The sequence below is a fragment of the Indicator indicator genome, chromosome 1 (assembly GCF_027791375.1).
Source record: "Indicator indicator isolate 239-I01 chromosome 1, UM_Iind_1.1, whole genome shotgun sequence".
Classification (NCBI taxonomy): domain Eukaryota; kingdom Metazoa; phylum Chordata; class Aves; order Piciformes; family Indicatoridae; genus Indicator; species Indicator indicator.
The window spans coordinates 75353666-75367941 of record NC_072010.1 but is presented as its reverse complement, the minus strand read 5'-3'; the positions used below and the strand labels follow the sequence as shown (position 1 = coordinate 75367941).

Here is a 14276-nt window from a genome sequence, read left to right as displayed (position 1 = left end):
GTTATGCTGGCATATCCTTAACTGTGGCAGTGCTATTCTGCCATGGTCACCACATACCAGATCCAATTAAAAATGGTGGCAAAGCTGTAACACATGTAAGAATGAAGGATGGAGTGAATCTGTAACACTCTCTGGCTCTAAAATAACTCATATTTTATCAGTCAGTGATGAACTTTTTATAATAACAAGTATAATGAAAAGGTTTTATAATAAAAAGTATAAAAAAAAAGTGTGTCATATTAACTAAGTATTAAAGATGCATCAACTCTTTAATTACAGTGCTTTCAGGAATTGCCACAGAATTGCAAAGGAAACAAAAATGTAATGAAATACCAGGAGCCTTTATACTTCCTTGAGACACCATGGCACAGATTAAAATGAAGGGATCTAAAAGCAGTAATAATACATGCTGATGTGATGTATCTTGTCAGTGCAGTCTGATGCCATGACAGGGTTACATAATTAAACATTACACCACTGTGTCTTTCAAAATCATTAGTTTTTGTGGGGTTGCATACTTACTGCTTTTGTGCACCAATGTGTACGTATTTGGAATTAGGCAGCATTACCATGTTGAATCAATAGTTTATCCTGGCAACTTAAAAGGCACTGCATGAATCGTAGTAGGAGGCATGCTAGTAGTCAAAACATTGCTCTTCTTGGGGAAAAAAAATTTAAAAAACCCATCTACACCCAGCAAAGTTCAGAACAAATCCAATGAAACGCTTGCTTTTCATCTCTCATTCAGCCTCTAAACCAACAGCTGTGTTGAAATAAGTATGTTTAGTCATGGTAAATATGTCTTTGGGTTTTTATTCAAGACATTCAGAAAGTACTGCAAAATACCAGCAGTAGTTCAGAGTGAAAACATCTTTTATTGGAAATATTCTTTAACAGCAGAAAGCATGCATACGTTTTGGGGGGGACGTTCCCTTGGAGCAGTTTGACAAAGATTGTTTCTTCTTCCCCTAGCAAGCCAGTCTTACGATTCCAGGGTTTTTTGGGCTTGGATGCAGGGGCTGCTCCTTAGGAGCAGAGGAGCAATGACATTGCTTTCAGGCTGGCTGCAGGGATGTTCCTGATGATCTTCAGCTCTCTTATGGATTTTTGTTGATGAGGTTGCATCTACATTTCATTTGTGGGCTTCCTTCCCCTTCCCAGTCCTGGCCAGGTCTGCTGTAAAGGCCCTGTTGCTGTCGTAGTGTCTTGGCTGGTGGTGTGGAATAAATGGAGAAATGTCAGTGACCAGTCATGCTATGCTGTGGCTTGGGTTTTTGGTGTAGCAAAATCAGCTCCAGTGAGTGCTGGCTGCAGGCCTGAAGTAGTTCTTACATGCGGCTTCCTCAGAAAGTGTTTTCCTGTGTAGACAGAGGTACAGATTGCCAAGTCTTACTTTATCGCCATGCTTATGTCTAGAGTGCTACCCCCTCATGACTTCTGTAGGCCCTTGAAGAAAACACAGCAAAATTATTTTCCATTATCAATTATCAAAATTATTTTCCATTTCCAAATTATTATTGTAGATAACAACATATATTAGTACTTCCCTGTCTGCTTTTCCTGTAATTATTGTGCACTGTTATTCCACTGTAATTTCATGATTGTGAAGTGGTGGTTCAAGGGATGGCTTTGATTTCAGAAAGTAAAGGACGGGAAAGGTGTCAGATGTGTATTGTTGATCACCTAGGTTCAAACTCCTTTTCCTTTTATTTCAGTCAGAAAATATAGTAGCATTTCAGAGGAGCAGATTAGTACCCTAACTTGCATCACAGGGGTTTGGGTGGGTTGTTTGTTTGTTTTTAAAGAAAATGCTTAAAGAGTTAGATTTAGCTAACAAAACTTCTCTCAAAATAAACAAACACTAAAACCTTTGCTCCCTCAGTATCCGATTTCAATTGAAATAAATGTTAACATTGAAATTCAGTAACTCTTAGGCAAGAGGATGCTGGTCTAGCCCTAACTGTAACTTAAGAGACAGGAGAACGCTATAGCAGATGACCAGTTTGTGTGATAGTAATGTATCAACTCTGTGGTGGTGGTTACATGTTCTCTACCCAGAATTACATACTTCTGAAAATAAGATGTATTCAAGTCTTCTAGCTCAGTTTCATGGCAGAATGTGGTATATTAAAATCCTTATTATTTTTTGACATTCCAATGGGCTTCCTATAGGTCATACTTCCGGCAAATCTCATCTTTAAATTTGCAAATGTAATTAGTAAGGTAGGTTTCTTGATATATTCGCAAAAACGCTGATTTCACATAGTTAAGTGTGGTCAAACTTGTGCTTTCTCATTGTATCTTTATCTTACTGCCTTTATCAGGTACTCATTAATGAGTGAAGGATCAAAAGGTGGGACGGTGGCCAAGAAGCAATGGAGAATAAAAGTTTAGAAGGTTCCCCATCAGACCTAAAGTTAGTGGCTCACCCAAGAGCAAAGAGTAAAGTATGGAAGTACTTTGGGTTTGATACCAATGCAGAAGGATGCATATTACAATGGAAGAAGATCTACTGCCGTATTTGCATGGCACAGATTGCCTATTCAGGAAACACGTCCAACCTCTCCTACCACCTTGAGAAAAATCACCCTGACGAATTCTGTGAATTTGTGAAAAGTAACACTGAGCAAATGAGGGAAGCCTTTGCCACTGCGTTTTCAAAAATCAAGCCAGAGTCCTCGCAGCAGGTTGTTCAGGATAGCCTCATCATGAAGACATACCAGAACTATGAAAACAAAAAGCATCAGGAGCTGACATCTGCCGTCATCAGCTTAATTTGCGAGGGCATGTATCCAGCCTCTATTGTTGATGAACCCACATTCAAGGCCCTCTTGAGAACAGCAGACCCCAGGTATGAACTTCCAAGCCGGAAGTACTTCTGTACAAAAGCTATTCCTGAAAAGTACAATGCCATTAGAGAAATTGTGCTGAAAGAGCTCACTGAGGTACTATGGTGCGGCGTATCCACAGACTTGTGGAGGAGTGAAAACCAGAACAGGTCATACGTAACCATCGCAGTTCACTTTCTCAGCAGTGTTCCTGCCAACTGTCTGACTGTGAACTCACGGTGTTTAAAAACATTTGAAGTACCGGAGGATAATACTGCAGAGACTATTACACGAGTCCTTTATGAAACTTTCATTGAGTGGGGGATCAATACCAAAGTCTTTGGTGCTACAACAGATTACAGTAAAGACATTGTGAAAGCTTGCTCTCTCCTAGATATTCCCGTACAGATGCCTTGTTTGGGGCACACTTTTAATGCAGGAATACAACAAGCTTTTCAGCTCCCCAAACTCTGCAGCCTTCTTGCCAGGTGCCGAAAACTGGTGGAGTATTTTCAGCAATCTACTGTTGCAATGTACATGCTGAGTGAGAAGCAGAAGCAGCAGAACATTCTCCACTGCATGCTGATAAGTGACCGTGTTTCCTGGTGGGGAAGTACACTCGCTATGTTGCAGCGTCTCAAGGAGCAACAGTTTGTCATTGCAGCTGTTCTTGTGGAGGACAGCAACAACCACCACCTCATGCTGGAAGCTAGTGAGTGGAATACAATTGAGGGGCTGGTGGAGCTGCTGCAGCCTTTCAAGCAGGTTGCAGAGATGATGTCTGCTTCAAAGTACCCGACGATAAGTATGGTGAAGCCACTTCTCCACATGCTTCTGAATACCACCCTGAACATCAAAGAGAATGATTTGAAAGAAATCAGCATGGCAAAGGAGGTGATTGCTAAAGAGTTGTCAACCACGTACCAGCACGCGCCTGAGATAGACATGTTTCTCAATGTTGCAACTTTCTTGGATCCCCGCTACAAAAAACTGCCTTTTCTTTCAGCCTTTGAGCGGCAACAGGTCGAAAACAGAGTGGTGGAAGAAGCAAAAAGCCTGCTGGAGAAAGTAAAAGAAAATACTTTTAGGACTGAAGATAAATTCTTCACTGTTTCAGAAGAGCCGCCTGTGAAAAAAATCATCATCTCCTCTACTCCTCCTCCTACCAGTGTCATCAACAACATGCTTGCAGAGATCTTTTGCCAGACAGGAGGTGTGGAGGACCAGGAGGAATGGCATGCTCAAATTGTTGAGGAGTTGAGCAACTTCAAGTCTCAAAAGGTCCTTGGTTTGAATGAAGATCCTCTGAAATGGTGGTCTGACAGACTAGCACTGTTTCCAGTTTTACCAAAGGTTCTTCAAAAATACTGGTGTATTATGGCCACACGGGTCTTCCCTGAACGCCTTTTTGGTTCTTCTGCTAACGTTGTAAGCTCAAAGAGAAACCGATTAGCCCCAGCTCATGTGGATGAACAGGTCTTTTTGTATGAAAACAGTCGGAATGGGTCTGAGGCAGAACCGGAGGATGAAGATGAAGGAGAGTGGGGTTTGGAGCAGGAACAGATTTTTAATTTAAACGACTCAGTAAACGTAAACAACAATTTCTTTAATATCCGAGACAGTGGGTTTGTTTAACAGGACTGCTGTGGTACTTTTAATAACAAAGAAAAAAAGGTATTTGTCTTAAGTTACCAAAAATACTTCTGTTTTATGCTATGAATGGTGTAAATATTCAACAGTTGTAAGAAACGTGATTCGACTTCCATTGTCTGTGTTTTTCCCACTGTCTTAAAACGTGAATGAGTTGTGATTAAACGGCACTGAAATGAATGAGGAAATAAATTCTACAGACCGTGACTTCTGACTGTGGCCCAGATTTCAGAAAGCACTTATCCATGTGCATCCTTCCCACTTGCTTCTGTGGGAGACAAACACGTGCTTACGTGTTTTCTATCCTAAAAATATTTTCCTGAATTAGGAACTTGAACAGAGGAGTTTTTAACATTATGCCTCCACAATCCTGTGTGACTCAGGATGTTAGCTTTAAATTTTGGATTTTAAAACATTTTTAAAATCCGTAAATCTGAGCAGTGAATATTTTTAGAGTATATGAATGGTATGGAATGAAAAAAGATCTTGAGCCTGATTTTCTTTTTCACTACCTCATGTCTTAGGACTGGTCTGTGCTAGAAAAGGTCAGCTGGTATAATTCTGTCAATTAGAGGACTAATGTATTATTATTTTAACTGATACTGTGCGGGCATAGGCTGTACTGTGGATGCACTTCTACTGGGATAAGTTACTTTCCTTTCCAGTGTGGTATAAATGGTATAAACACATCTAAAATGGTATTGCTGTGTCCACAGTAGTCCAGTTTTACCATTTAATTGCGGCAGCCAAATGGCAAAACTTTTTTTGTTTGCTTTTGGATTGTTTTTTTGTTTGTTTGTTTGTTTGTTTGTGTGTGTGTGTCTAGGCAAGCCCTGATTGTAGTCTCTTGTGCTTTTAAAAAGTGTCAAGGAAGTGTGTGGGGTCTGGCAGCAGTGCATTACCTTGGCTTTGTGTTGATGTTATGGATGATGCCATTGGGTGTAAAGCAGGCAAGGCAACAGGCCCCTCCACACAGGGTGGAAGGAAAGGAGAGAGTGGGGAGATCTGCATGAGCTGCAGGAATAATAGTCTGTCTAATGCTATAAAATCCTTAACCTTGTAATTTAAATGGGGACTTTGCCCAGGGTAGCTAGAAAATTTTGTTGGCAAGAACAGCAAAATAAAGAGCTTTAATATTATATAAATGTATTTAAGAGAAGGGGGATCCCTCCCCGCCCAGTTCCCCACATGTATTCAGTGAGTCTTTAAGATTGCTTCGTATTATGTTAATGCTTAAAAAACTTTATTTTATTGTCTCTTGATGCAATTTTTAGAGTGGGCTTAGTCCCATCCAGTCTACTGTTTTAGTACTGTTTCAGATTAGTTGTGTATTGTAAATGCTCCCTTTGTGTTTCTACACCTGTATTTTAAGTCCTTTTGAGAACTTGACAAACAAAAAATGAAAGAAAACCAACCCCATACCCTCCATCACCTATGAAACACTGCAGGTCATAAAGAAGATTAGAGCTTGTGCATGGCACAGAGTGACATGGCAGCCAGCATTTTGCCCTGAGTTGCAGAGGACAACTCTTGGCATTTTCTGGTTACAATCAAGGTTTGCTTAGGATTTTATTTTTTTAACTGGTGTCTTGTCTCTCATCTCAGCTTTAGTCTACAATTTACGTTGAGCACAGTCTTTTAGGAGAGAGGCTGTTACTGTGCTGGAGGAAGAAAGTTGTTATTTTTCATCACAGTGGTACCCATGGACCTTTGGTTTTAGCACGGACCCAGCCAGGAGGAATATAGCAAAATGAGAATTCGATGGAATTCAATCTGTTGTCCAACCTCTTGTTTGTTTTGGTTTAAGAGGTTTTGGAAGTTTGAGGCCTCTGTGTTCTTTGCGAGTACTGGGAATGGGTGAGTGGACAAGGAGAAAGGACAGAGGTTAAAGTAAAGGATCAATGAAGTAAATAGTAGTGAGCTACCTGGCATATTTAAGCCCAGGAAAAAAGCCAGGTAGTGTGGCTCTCAGTAAGATGGGGTTTGCACTCTCTGGTCCCCTGAAGATTAATTTGTGCTTGTAGAAAGTACAAATAGAGTGAAACTCATTAAATATTACTACTCTCCTTGTCCACTGAAGAGGTGTATGTGATTGTCCAAGGTGCAAAACATAGGCTTGGCCTAAACTCCCACAGGTGGATTTGAAGGTATTAAAATCAAATTATGGAAAGGAGCTAAATGTGGCATGGCTCCTTCTGATGTTACCTGAGCTCCTGTGACATTCTGGCAGTCTGCCAGGAAGACCTCTTGGCTCTTTCGCCCATTGAATACCAGCTGGTGCTGAGCTGACTGCGTTTGCTTTCACCACCTCCACCTGCTACCACCGCTGCTAGCCCTCGAGGAGCTGCACAAATGCTAGCACGAGGCATGTGGGTCCTCTCTTACACAAGCAGAATTCAACCTCACAACCAAGGCAGAGGCCTGAGCACCAATCTCCTGGTCTGCATTCAGCCTACCCCTCTTGATAGCATCCCTCTCCTGTTTCCATCGTCATCTTTCTAGGGCTAAATGTATGCAGTGATGCTTACAAGCAGTTTTTCTGAAATCAGTGCAATGCACTAATCTCTTCCTTCCAGCTTATTTTTATTTTTTGGTATCCAAAATAAAACTGTAGTTTGTTCTATTGATGTATCTTAGCATTCTTCTTAAAAAAAGAAGGGAAAAAAAAGAACAAAAAAAAAAAGAACAAAGCCATTGTTTGTCCTACCTGTTGTCTGTGAGATTTTTATTTAACATTCTAAGCCTGGAATATTGTTAAATAAATCAGAAAAATAAGTTAGTTGCTAGATTATTTGTCTGATGTGTGTTCATATCTGCAGCACTTTATGACTTTGAACTCTTCTGCAACAAGGGGAGGTTATATTCTAAGGTTTTGAAGCTATGCATTTATTTTCCTTTTGATCCTGTAACTTAAAAAGAAAAGGCTGTACAAATCTTTTGGATTAAAAAACAAAAAGAAAAATGTCAGTTCAGATGGTTTCTCTTACTTAAATAAGTGTCGTGTTTTTCCTTCAACAACATAATTTTCTCTTGTTTAGTTGGGTGGAGAAACAAAGTTGCAGAGCTGTTTTAAATATTGCTACAACATGAGTTAAACCCTGTGGTGTTGCCAAGGGTGGGCCCAAAACACATTTCCAAATTAAGCTATTAAGTCAGATTTATGTTTGTGTTTCTTGACAGCTAATTTGAATCCACAACCTAATCTTTCCTTTTCTCTTCGGTACAGCTGAGACATCTTTTGGAGGGGCAAGAGAGGAACTTCAGCTTTTGAGTGCTTTCATACTGGAAAAGTGAATTTTTAAACAGGCTCCCAAAGTATGTACTTTATGTCAAAAGAAGAATAATTACCTTTTGCTACCAGCAAAGTATTTCCAACTCAGCATTAAAATTGAGTGGGCTAGGACAGTTTTCTTAAGATTAACGTGACAAAAAGGGAGTTTTGTGTGACTGACCAACCCTTGCACACATGTCATCTCTCTCTGCCACTGGGAATTACTGTGAAGACAAAAGGAAAATCCTGAACCAAACTGAAATTGAAAAGGTGAATTTTCCCAGCAAGCTGTGTCTGAAATTGCTTGATGTAAATGAAGGGACTGAAGTTCTGGATTATTTATGGGAAGGGTGTATTTTTTTTAATTTTATGTTGCAGCAATGCATTTAGAGGGTTTTCTTTAATGTCGTGGTGGTCCAGTTAGCTTTGCAGGCACATTTGTATGCAGATAGGAAATATTAAAAGAAAAAACTCACTAATTGTTTTTTTGTAACATTTTATAGGACTTCTAAAACTTCAAAGTCACACATAATTCATGAGTTTGTCCTTTTATTGTGATAGATTGAAAGGGCTGCCTGAGGGTGTAGTTTTTAAAGGAGGGGAAGCATGTGGACTTGAACACAGTAGTAATGTTTTTTGTATATTCTATGACAACTGTGTAAAGGAAACTTCATGCTGGAATAATTGCATTTTAGTACCTGCACACCGTACTCCTTTCAATGGTCTCCATTTCTGAGTGTCCTCAGAGGATGATATGATCCCAGTTCTGGTGGTGCAGTGCTATGTAGTCTAGCTTTTGACTGTGCAGAGAAGACTCTCTTGCTTTGGCTACTGGTCTGTTACATTTTGTGGTGTTTTTTTGTTTTCTGTTGTTTTTCCAGACAAGACTATGGTCTGTCTCGCCATATTTCCTGCAAATTGCTAGTCTGCTAAATTTCAGACATTTTATTTTTAAAGGAAGTAGGGAAATTGAAGAAATTACTTTTAATAATGATTATTTGGTGCTGTAGAAAGAACTTTAAAGATACAGCGTGGTTTTACATTTGCCTGCTACTGCTACGCTATCAGTAGCATGTCTAATAACTTGATATTTAAACTGGACTCTTGAGACATCCCTGCAGTTGCTGTGTAATGCTGGATTTTTTTTACATACAAAAGCATTTCCTTTAGATGGAACAATCAAAAATAAACAGATTTTTGCTGCTTCTACCGTCGTTTTCAGTGCCCCTGCAGTTGGCTTAAAATGGCACAGGGGAATTGAGTTTAATACAAAACCCCAAAACAAAAACAAACTACAAATCAACAAAACACTGACTTTCAGCTTACCTTGTATTTGAAAATCTTTTTTAGTGATAAAACTCGATTTATGTCTTTTTAAAAATGCAAAGGCTATTGTAAAAGCTGTTTTCAAATGTGAGTTCCTCAGACTCCTAAATGTTAGTATTACGTTTTTTGAGCATTCCTACTGACCTTTACGTGCAGGGTTGTATCGATTTTCCCTTGCTGCAAGAAGAAAAGGTTAGCGTTCACAAAAGTGATGCTGGCATCTGCAGTGCTTTGAAGCAATGATCAGACGTATCAGCTGTTGAAAAGACTGCTTGCATATGTGTGCTGGTTTCTGTGTGTTACATTTCGTACCTGTTTTGAGTGACTTGAACTTGCAGCTCCTCTATCTGGTCTCCCCTCCCTGGTGCTGTCTGAGAAGAGTGCTGGGTGAAAGCAGCAGGGAGGAGAAGCTCTGCTCCCTGGCATGTTTTTCTTACAGAGGTTTTTCTTCAAGAGTAGGTAAACTCATTTTAAAATGAGTTGAAGCTAGGTCCTTATTCCGCTCCACTGGCGTTACAGTGCTGCCATGCTGTGAAAAGGCAGAGTTAGCAATTCCTCCCCTTGGAGCAACGTACATTTGAACATGTTGCTCAGTTGGACTGAAATTGCCTATATAAAGGAGAAAATGCTGGAGAATCAGTCTTGACACAGCTAGGAAAATGCACTCAAAGGCATAATGAGGAATAGTAGTCCTTATTGCATATCAGGGTAGAAACAGAATCTGTGCTGCTCTGGTTATTTGAGTTTTTTAACTAAATGTCTTAACATGTGCTCTAGGCTGAAGTTGGGAAATGTGATTATTCAAATAGTTATGTATTTAATGTTGACATGAAAACTGTTCTGTAGCATTCAAATAAAAAATCTCTATAGTGGATGAAGCTATAGTTTCTATTTGATAGATATTTTCGGGATAACATTTACAGTGGTTTTATTGGTATAAATACCATGACCAGTGGTGTACACATGTTCAGCTGTCAGAAGTGGTAGGGTAGTCCTGTTTTTATGTATAGCAGAGACAGGATGGGATGCTTTCATCTGAAATAAATCAACTGAGAAATGTTGTCTTTATTTTAATGCTGTTAGGCAAAAGACTGATTAAAATGCACCTGTAAACATTTGCATATCATACATTTACCTAGATCTACCTGCAGAGAAAATCTCTTTGGTTTACTTAGCACAGTAAAAGTATGTCTGTAATTGCCCGTTACTACATGTTCATGATGTCATGTTCAACAGTGATTCTCCAGAAAATGCAGAATAAGGTTATTTTTGAAATGGAAGTTTCAATTTTCTGAATGTGTTGTCATCTCCAAATACTGCCAGTCAAGAATGAGGACCTTTTGTTTCTCCATTGGATGTTACTTTGCTTTTAAATTTGAGACACTCTGTGTCTCTGTTTATTACTGTTTTTATAAACACAGCAGTTGAAAGGGTTTCCTTCTCTCTTTCATTGCATGTGATTGTTTTCCGCCAATGAGTCATCAGTGAGGTTTACAGTGATAGGAATTTACAGTCATAACAAGGAATATGGCAAGTAAGCGTCAGAAAAGCTCATACCAGAAAAATCCCATCCAGCATGCTCTGAAGAAAATCTTTGCCTTCTGACACGTTTTATTGATGCATGTGTGTGTGTGAGAAAAAGAAAGTGCTTTTGCAACAATGCACAGCTCTGTGTCGTGGATGGTAGTCCAGTTTGCTGTGAATTGGTGTTCTGGGATGCACTCAGTGGCTTTGTCACCGAATTTGTTTCTTGTATACGGAGCAGAACTTAAATAAATAGAAGCAACTTAATAAATCCACAGATATCAGCTGAACTAATGAAGGAGTGGTAAGATGGAGCAGACAGGGCATAAAGAAGGCAGTTAGTCTGTTTGCTTCATTGATGAGAACAAATTAGAAGTGGGTCCATCCAGGAAAAATACAGACATTTTAGCAGGGGTCTGCAATTCCTGTCTGAAATCCTGGCAGCATTTAAAAATACTAAATGACTAACCTTCTAATCTGAGATTTCAGAACTGTGTAAAACAAATGTTTTCCATGCTTCTTGGTGTTTCAATGCTGCCAGTGGTGAGCTCCTAAATGGCCAAAGAGGAGTTTTCAGTAATAAAATAACTGAGAAGAAAACATAAATAAGCTCTAAGTGTAACCTGTCCTCTAGCATAATGGAACCTGGGCTGAAATGGGTGTTCCTGAATAGTCTTTTGACACAGCCTCTCTGATCTACCATAGATGCATATTCACATGCAATCCAAGACTTTGCCACTTATCATAAACCTAGCAGGTCCCAAGGGGCCAAGTGCTGTGGTGAGAAAAAGCCAGTCTTGTGGATAAGTGTAGTCTTCTGTGCATGTTATGTATATATTCTTGTCCCTAATTTTAAGTCTCATTTCCTGTGCAGGTATGTTAGTGCTGGTCTTTGCTGTGTTATTTGCAGTGTGTCTCTTGTATTCAACATGTAAGAATAGGAGAATGTTACTTGCATGATTTAAAGATGTGGTGAAAGGAGGCAGAAGTTCACTTGCTCTGTATGTGGTTTGCATGTGCAGTAGGTCAAAGATGATACTTAGTTTACCCCAAAGTGTTGCAAATGTGAGACTGGCACAGCGAAAGTAGATTTCTGCATGCCTGGTCAGAGAAAAGAGGTGAGAAAAGAGCGACCTTGTGCATGTTGTATCTGAAGGTATGATGCAGTCCCCAGGTGATCTTAAAGTGCTCACAGGAACTAGTTCTTTTGTAGCTTTGCAAACAGGCTAACCACCCTGTTCATGCCCTGCGTGCTCCACCCCCCACCTCCCCTTCGTTACTTCAGCTGATGTTTGCCAAGATTTCACAGTTCTTTTTGGAGAGATAAATTCACAGATAATACAAGAAACTATTTGCTGTTTAAGAGCATTGCATATGCTTTTTGTGCCTTTTTTGGCAGTGCATGTTAGAGCTGATGGAAGATAAAATTCTTTTACCCAGAGACAGGATCCATGCACGTATGAAGTAGGTCGTTGTGCACCGAGACTGGTAAACTTCCTGCAGTGAGGAGTTCAGGTTGGTCTGCAGCACTGGTCTGTTGGCTGCATTTCTTCCCTTTCTCTAGGCTGTTTAAGAAGGTTGCTGTGCTCTGCAGACAGAAAACAGATTCCTCTGGGTTGTTTTTCTGGTGTTTTTATGTTGCTGGGGCTGCTTTCTGGTCTGCACATGCTTGAAGGAAAGGAATGGGCCAGGGCTTTTCGCCTGATTTTGCTTCTTCCCTGGGCTGGTTGACCACCCTGGGAAGAGAATTGTGCAGATGGTGAGAAGTTTGTAGACACCAAGACTACAAAATGATTAATTATTTTATATTTATTTTTAGGCTAAGATTAAAATGATACAAAACGTGGCCTGAATAGGAGCCTTCAGACCCTCTGCACTGACTCCTTGAGTTGTGTCCAAATATAGATTGAAGAATTTTCTCTCTAAAGGTCCATTTTGCATGTACTACCTTCAGAACCACTAGAAATGCAAGCATCACAGATGTATCTGGTTTAAATGGAGGTATTTTGTGTGATTATTTCGAAAGCAAAGCAGAACTTTTTCTGTGTATCTGTTTTGTCTTCTATTATGCTTCAGAGTTTAGTATCTGTAGGATCATTCTGTCTAAAGTGAGCTGGTCAAACACTTTAGCTTCCAAATGTAGGTGGGCTTCAGAAGAAGGAGAAATATTTCCCCCCAAAGACTTCCTCGAAAGATGGGAGTCTTAATTATCATTTTGATGAAGGGGGTAATTGCAACTGTGTTTTGCCAAAATATGGGAGGATGTGTAATATAAATAATCGCTTTTTTTCTAAGGTAAAATTTTGAGAGTAAAAAGCTTAAGTGTAAGCACCGAATTTTCTGCCCTGTTACATGCATTGTAGCAACATGGAACTCGACCCATGGCATTTCAGCGAGTGTACAACCTTCTATTATTTAGTCAATATTTTCCTTGCAAGAATATTTCAATTTATATTATCTAGTCTAAACAAGCATAAAATAACAGTGTCAGCAGATGTGAATGTACATTTTTATTGCTTGATCCTTCCATCCTTGCTAAACATCAACTTTTGTCCTTTGTTAATGTAGAACAAAGGAAAGAAGGCAAATGGGTGTCCAAAATTATAAGCAGAAGGCTGGGTGTTCACTTAGTCCTCATGCATCTGAGGCACTGATGGATTTCAGAGTTGGGCAATGGATTGTGATTGTGCATTTGGACTTTTGGGTATGAGGGTGGACAGATGGTATCTTGCAAAGGATTTGTAACCTTTCAGGTCACCATTCTGCCAATAAATTTGGTGCTTCATCCCTAGCGTTAGCTGGTTCTACAGCTGGGGGCTTTTTAGGGGCTGTTTGGAGTAGGGTCTGGTTGTTTTGGCAGTTGAGCAAATTCTGTTTGCATTAGAGATGTTGAAATTCAGGAAAACTAGCTACATAATATAGTTGTTCCTTTGCATCATCAAATGAATTATTTAATCAAATTCCATTCAGTTGAGGGCACTAGAGGTTGTAGAAATGCAGCTGAGGAGCATAGAGCTTTACTGTGGGGACAGTTGGGTGGGTGGAGGTCTTTAGTCACACAGGACCTCATGTGGACTCCACCATGAAGCTGCCTGCGTGGGACAAGTTGCGCAATCAGAGATCTTACTTGGTTTAGATGCGAGTCCTGGAGTAGCTTTGTAAAGTTACACAAGGTTTGAAGGCAGAAGGAAGTAGCTGTGCATCCTATGATGTTATTTTTAGAGATATTTGTGTACTAGAGTCATAATGTGTCAGTTCGCTTACACCATGCAGATACTGTCCCACCAAAAGTGCTTTACCTGGGGCTTCCTTGCTTAGTGTTGGAGTAGTGTCAAAGTTACATGGGCACTGGCGTGTAATTCTTGGTTCAACTCAGCTTTTAGTGCACTGAACAAGTAGAGTCTTATGAAATATTTTTATATCTGTCACTAAGATTATGTAGTTTTGTCTTGTCTTGCAGACAGGACAAGATTCAAGATCTGTGCAATTAAGGAGTGGAAGTATCATAATTACATATACAGTCACACAACCCCCTATTGGTGTTTTCAGAAAGTGATGCCTTCCAGTTTCAAGCTTTCCATCCTTCCAGTTTCTAAATTATAGATGTCATTACAGACACAGTGATTTTGGGTTCATAGCTTTATCATAGCATATGAATTACTGCATTAAAACTGCAT

General features: G+C 39.8%; 2 protein-coding genes across 2 annotated transcripts in view; both read left to right on the top strand.

Annotated features, from left to right (window-relative positions):
• DHRSX (dehydrogenase/reductase X-linked) overlaps positions 1-14276 on the top strand; it is a 174152-nt gene that overhangs the window by 5065 nt on the left and 154811 nt on the right. The window lies entirely within an intron of this gene.
• On the top strand, positions 2376-4470 carry ZBED1 (zinc finger BED-type containing 1). Its single transcript, XM_054383044.1, has one exon. It carries the CDS (start codon positions 2376-2378, stop codon positions 4461-4463), a length of 2088 nt encoding a protein of 695 aa, XP_054239019.1. The 3' UTR covers positions 4464-4470.

Coding starts and splice junctions, on each gene's coding strand:
- ZBED1 (XM_054383044.1), top strand. CDS start 2,376: ATGGAGAATAAAAGTTTAGAAGGTTCCCCATCAGACCTAAAGTTAGTG.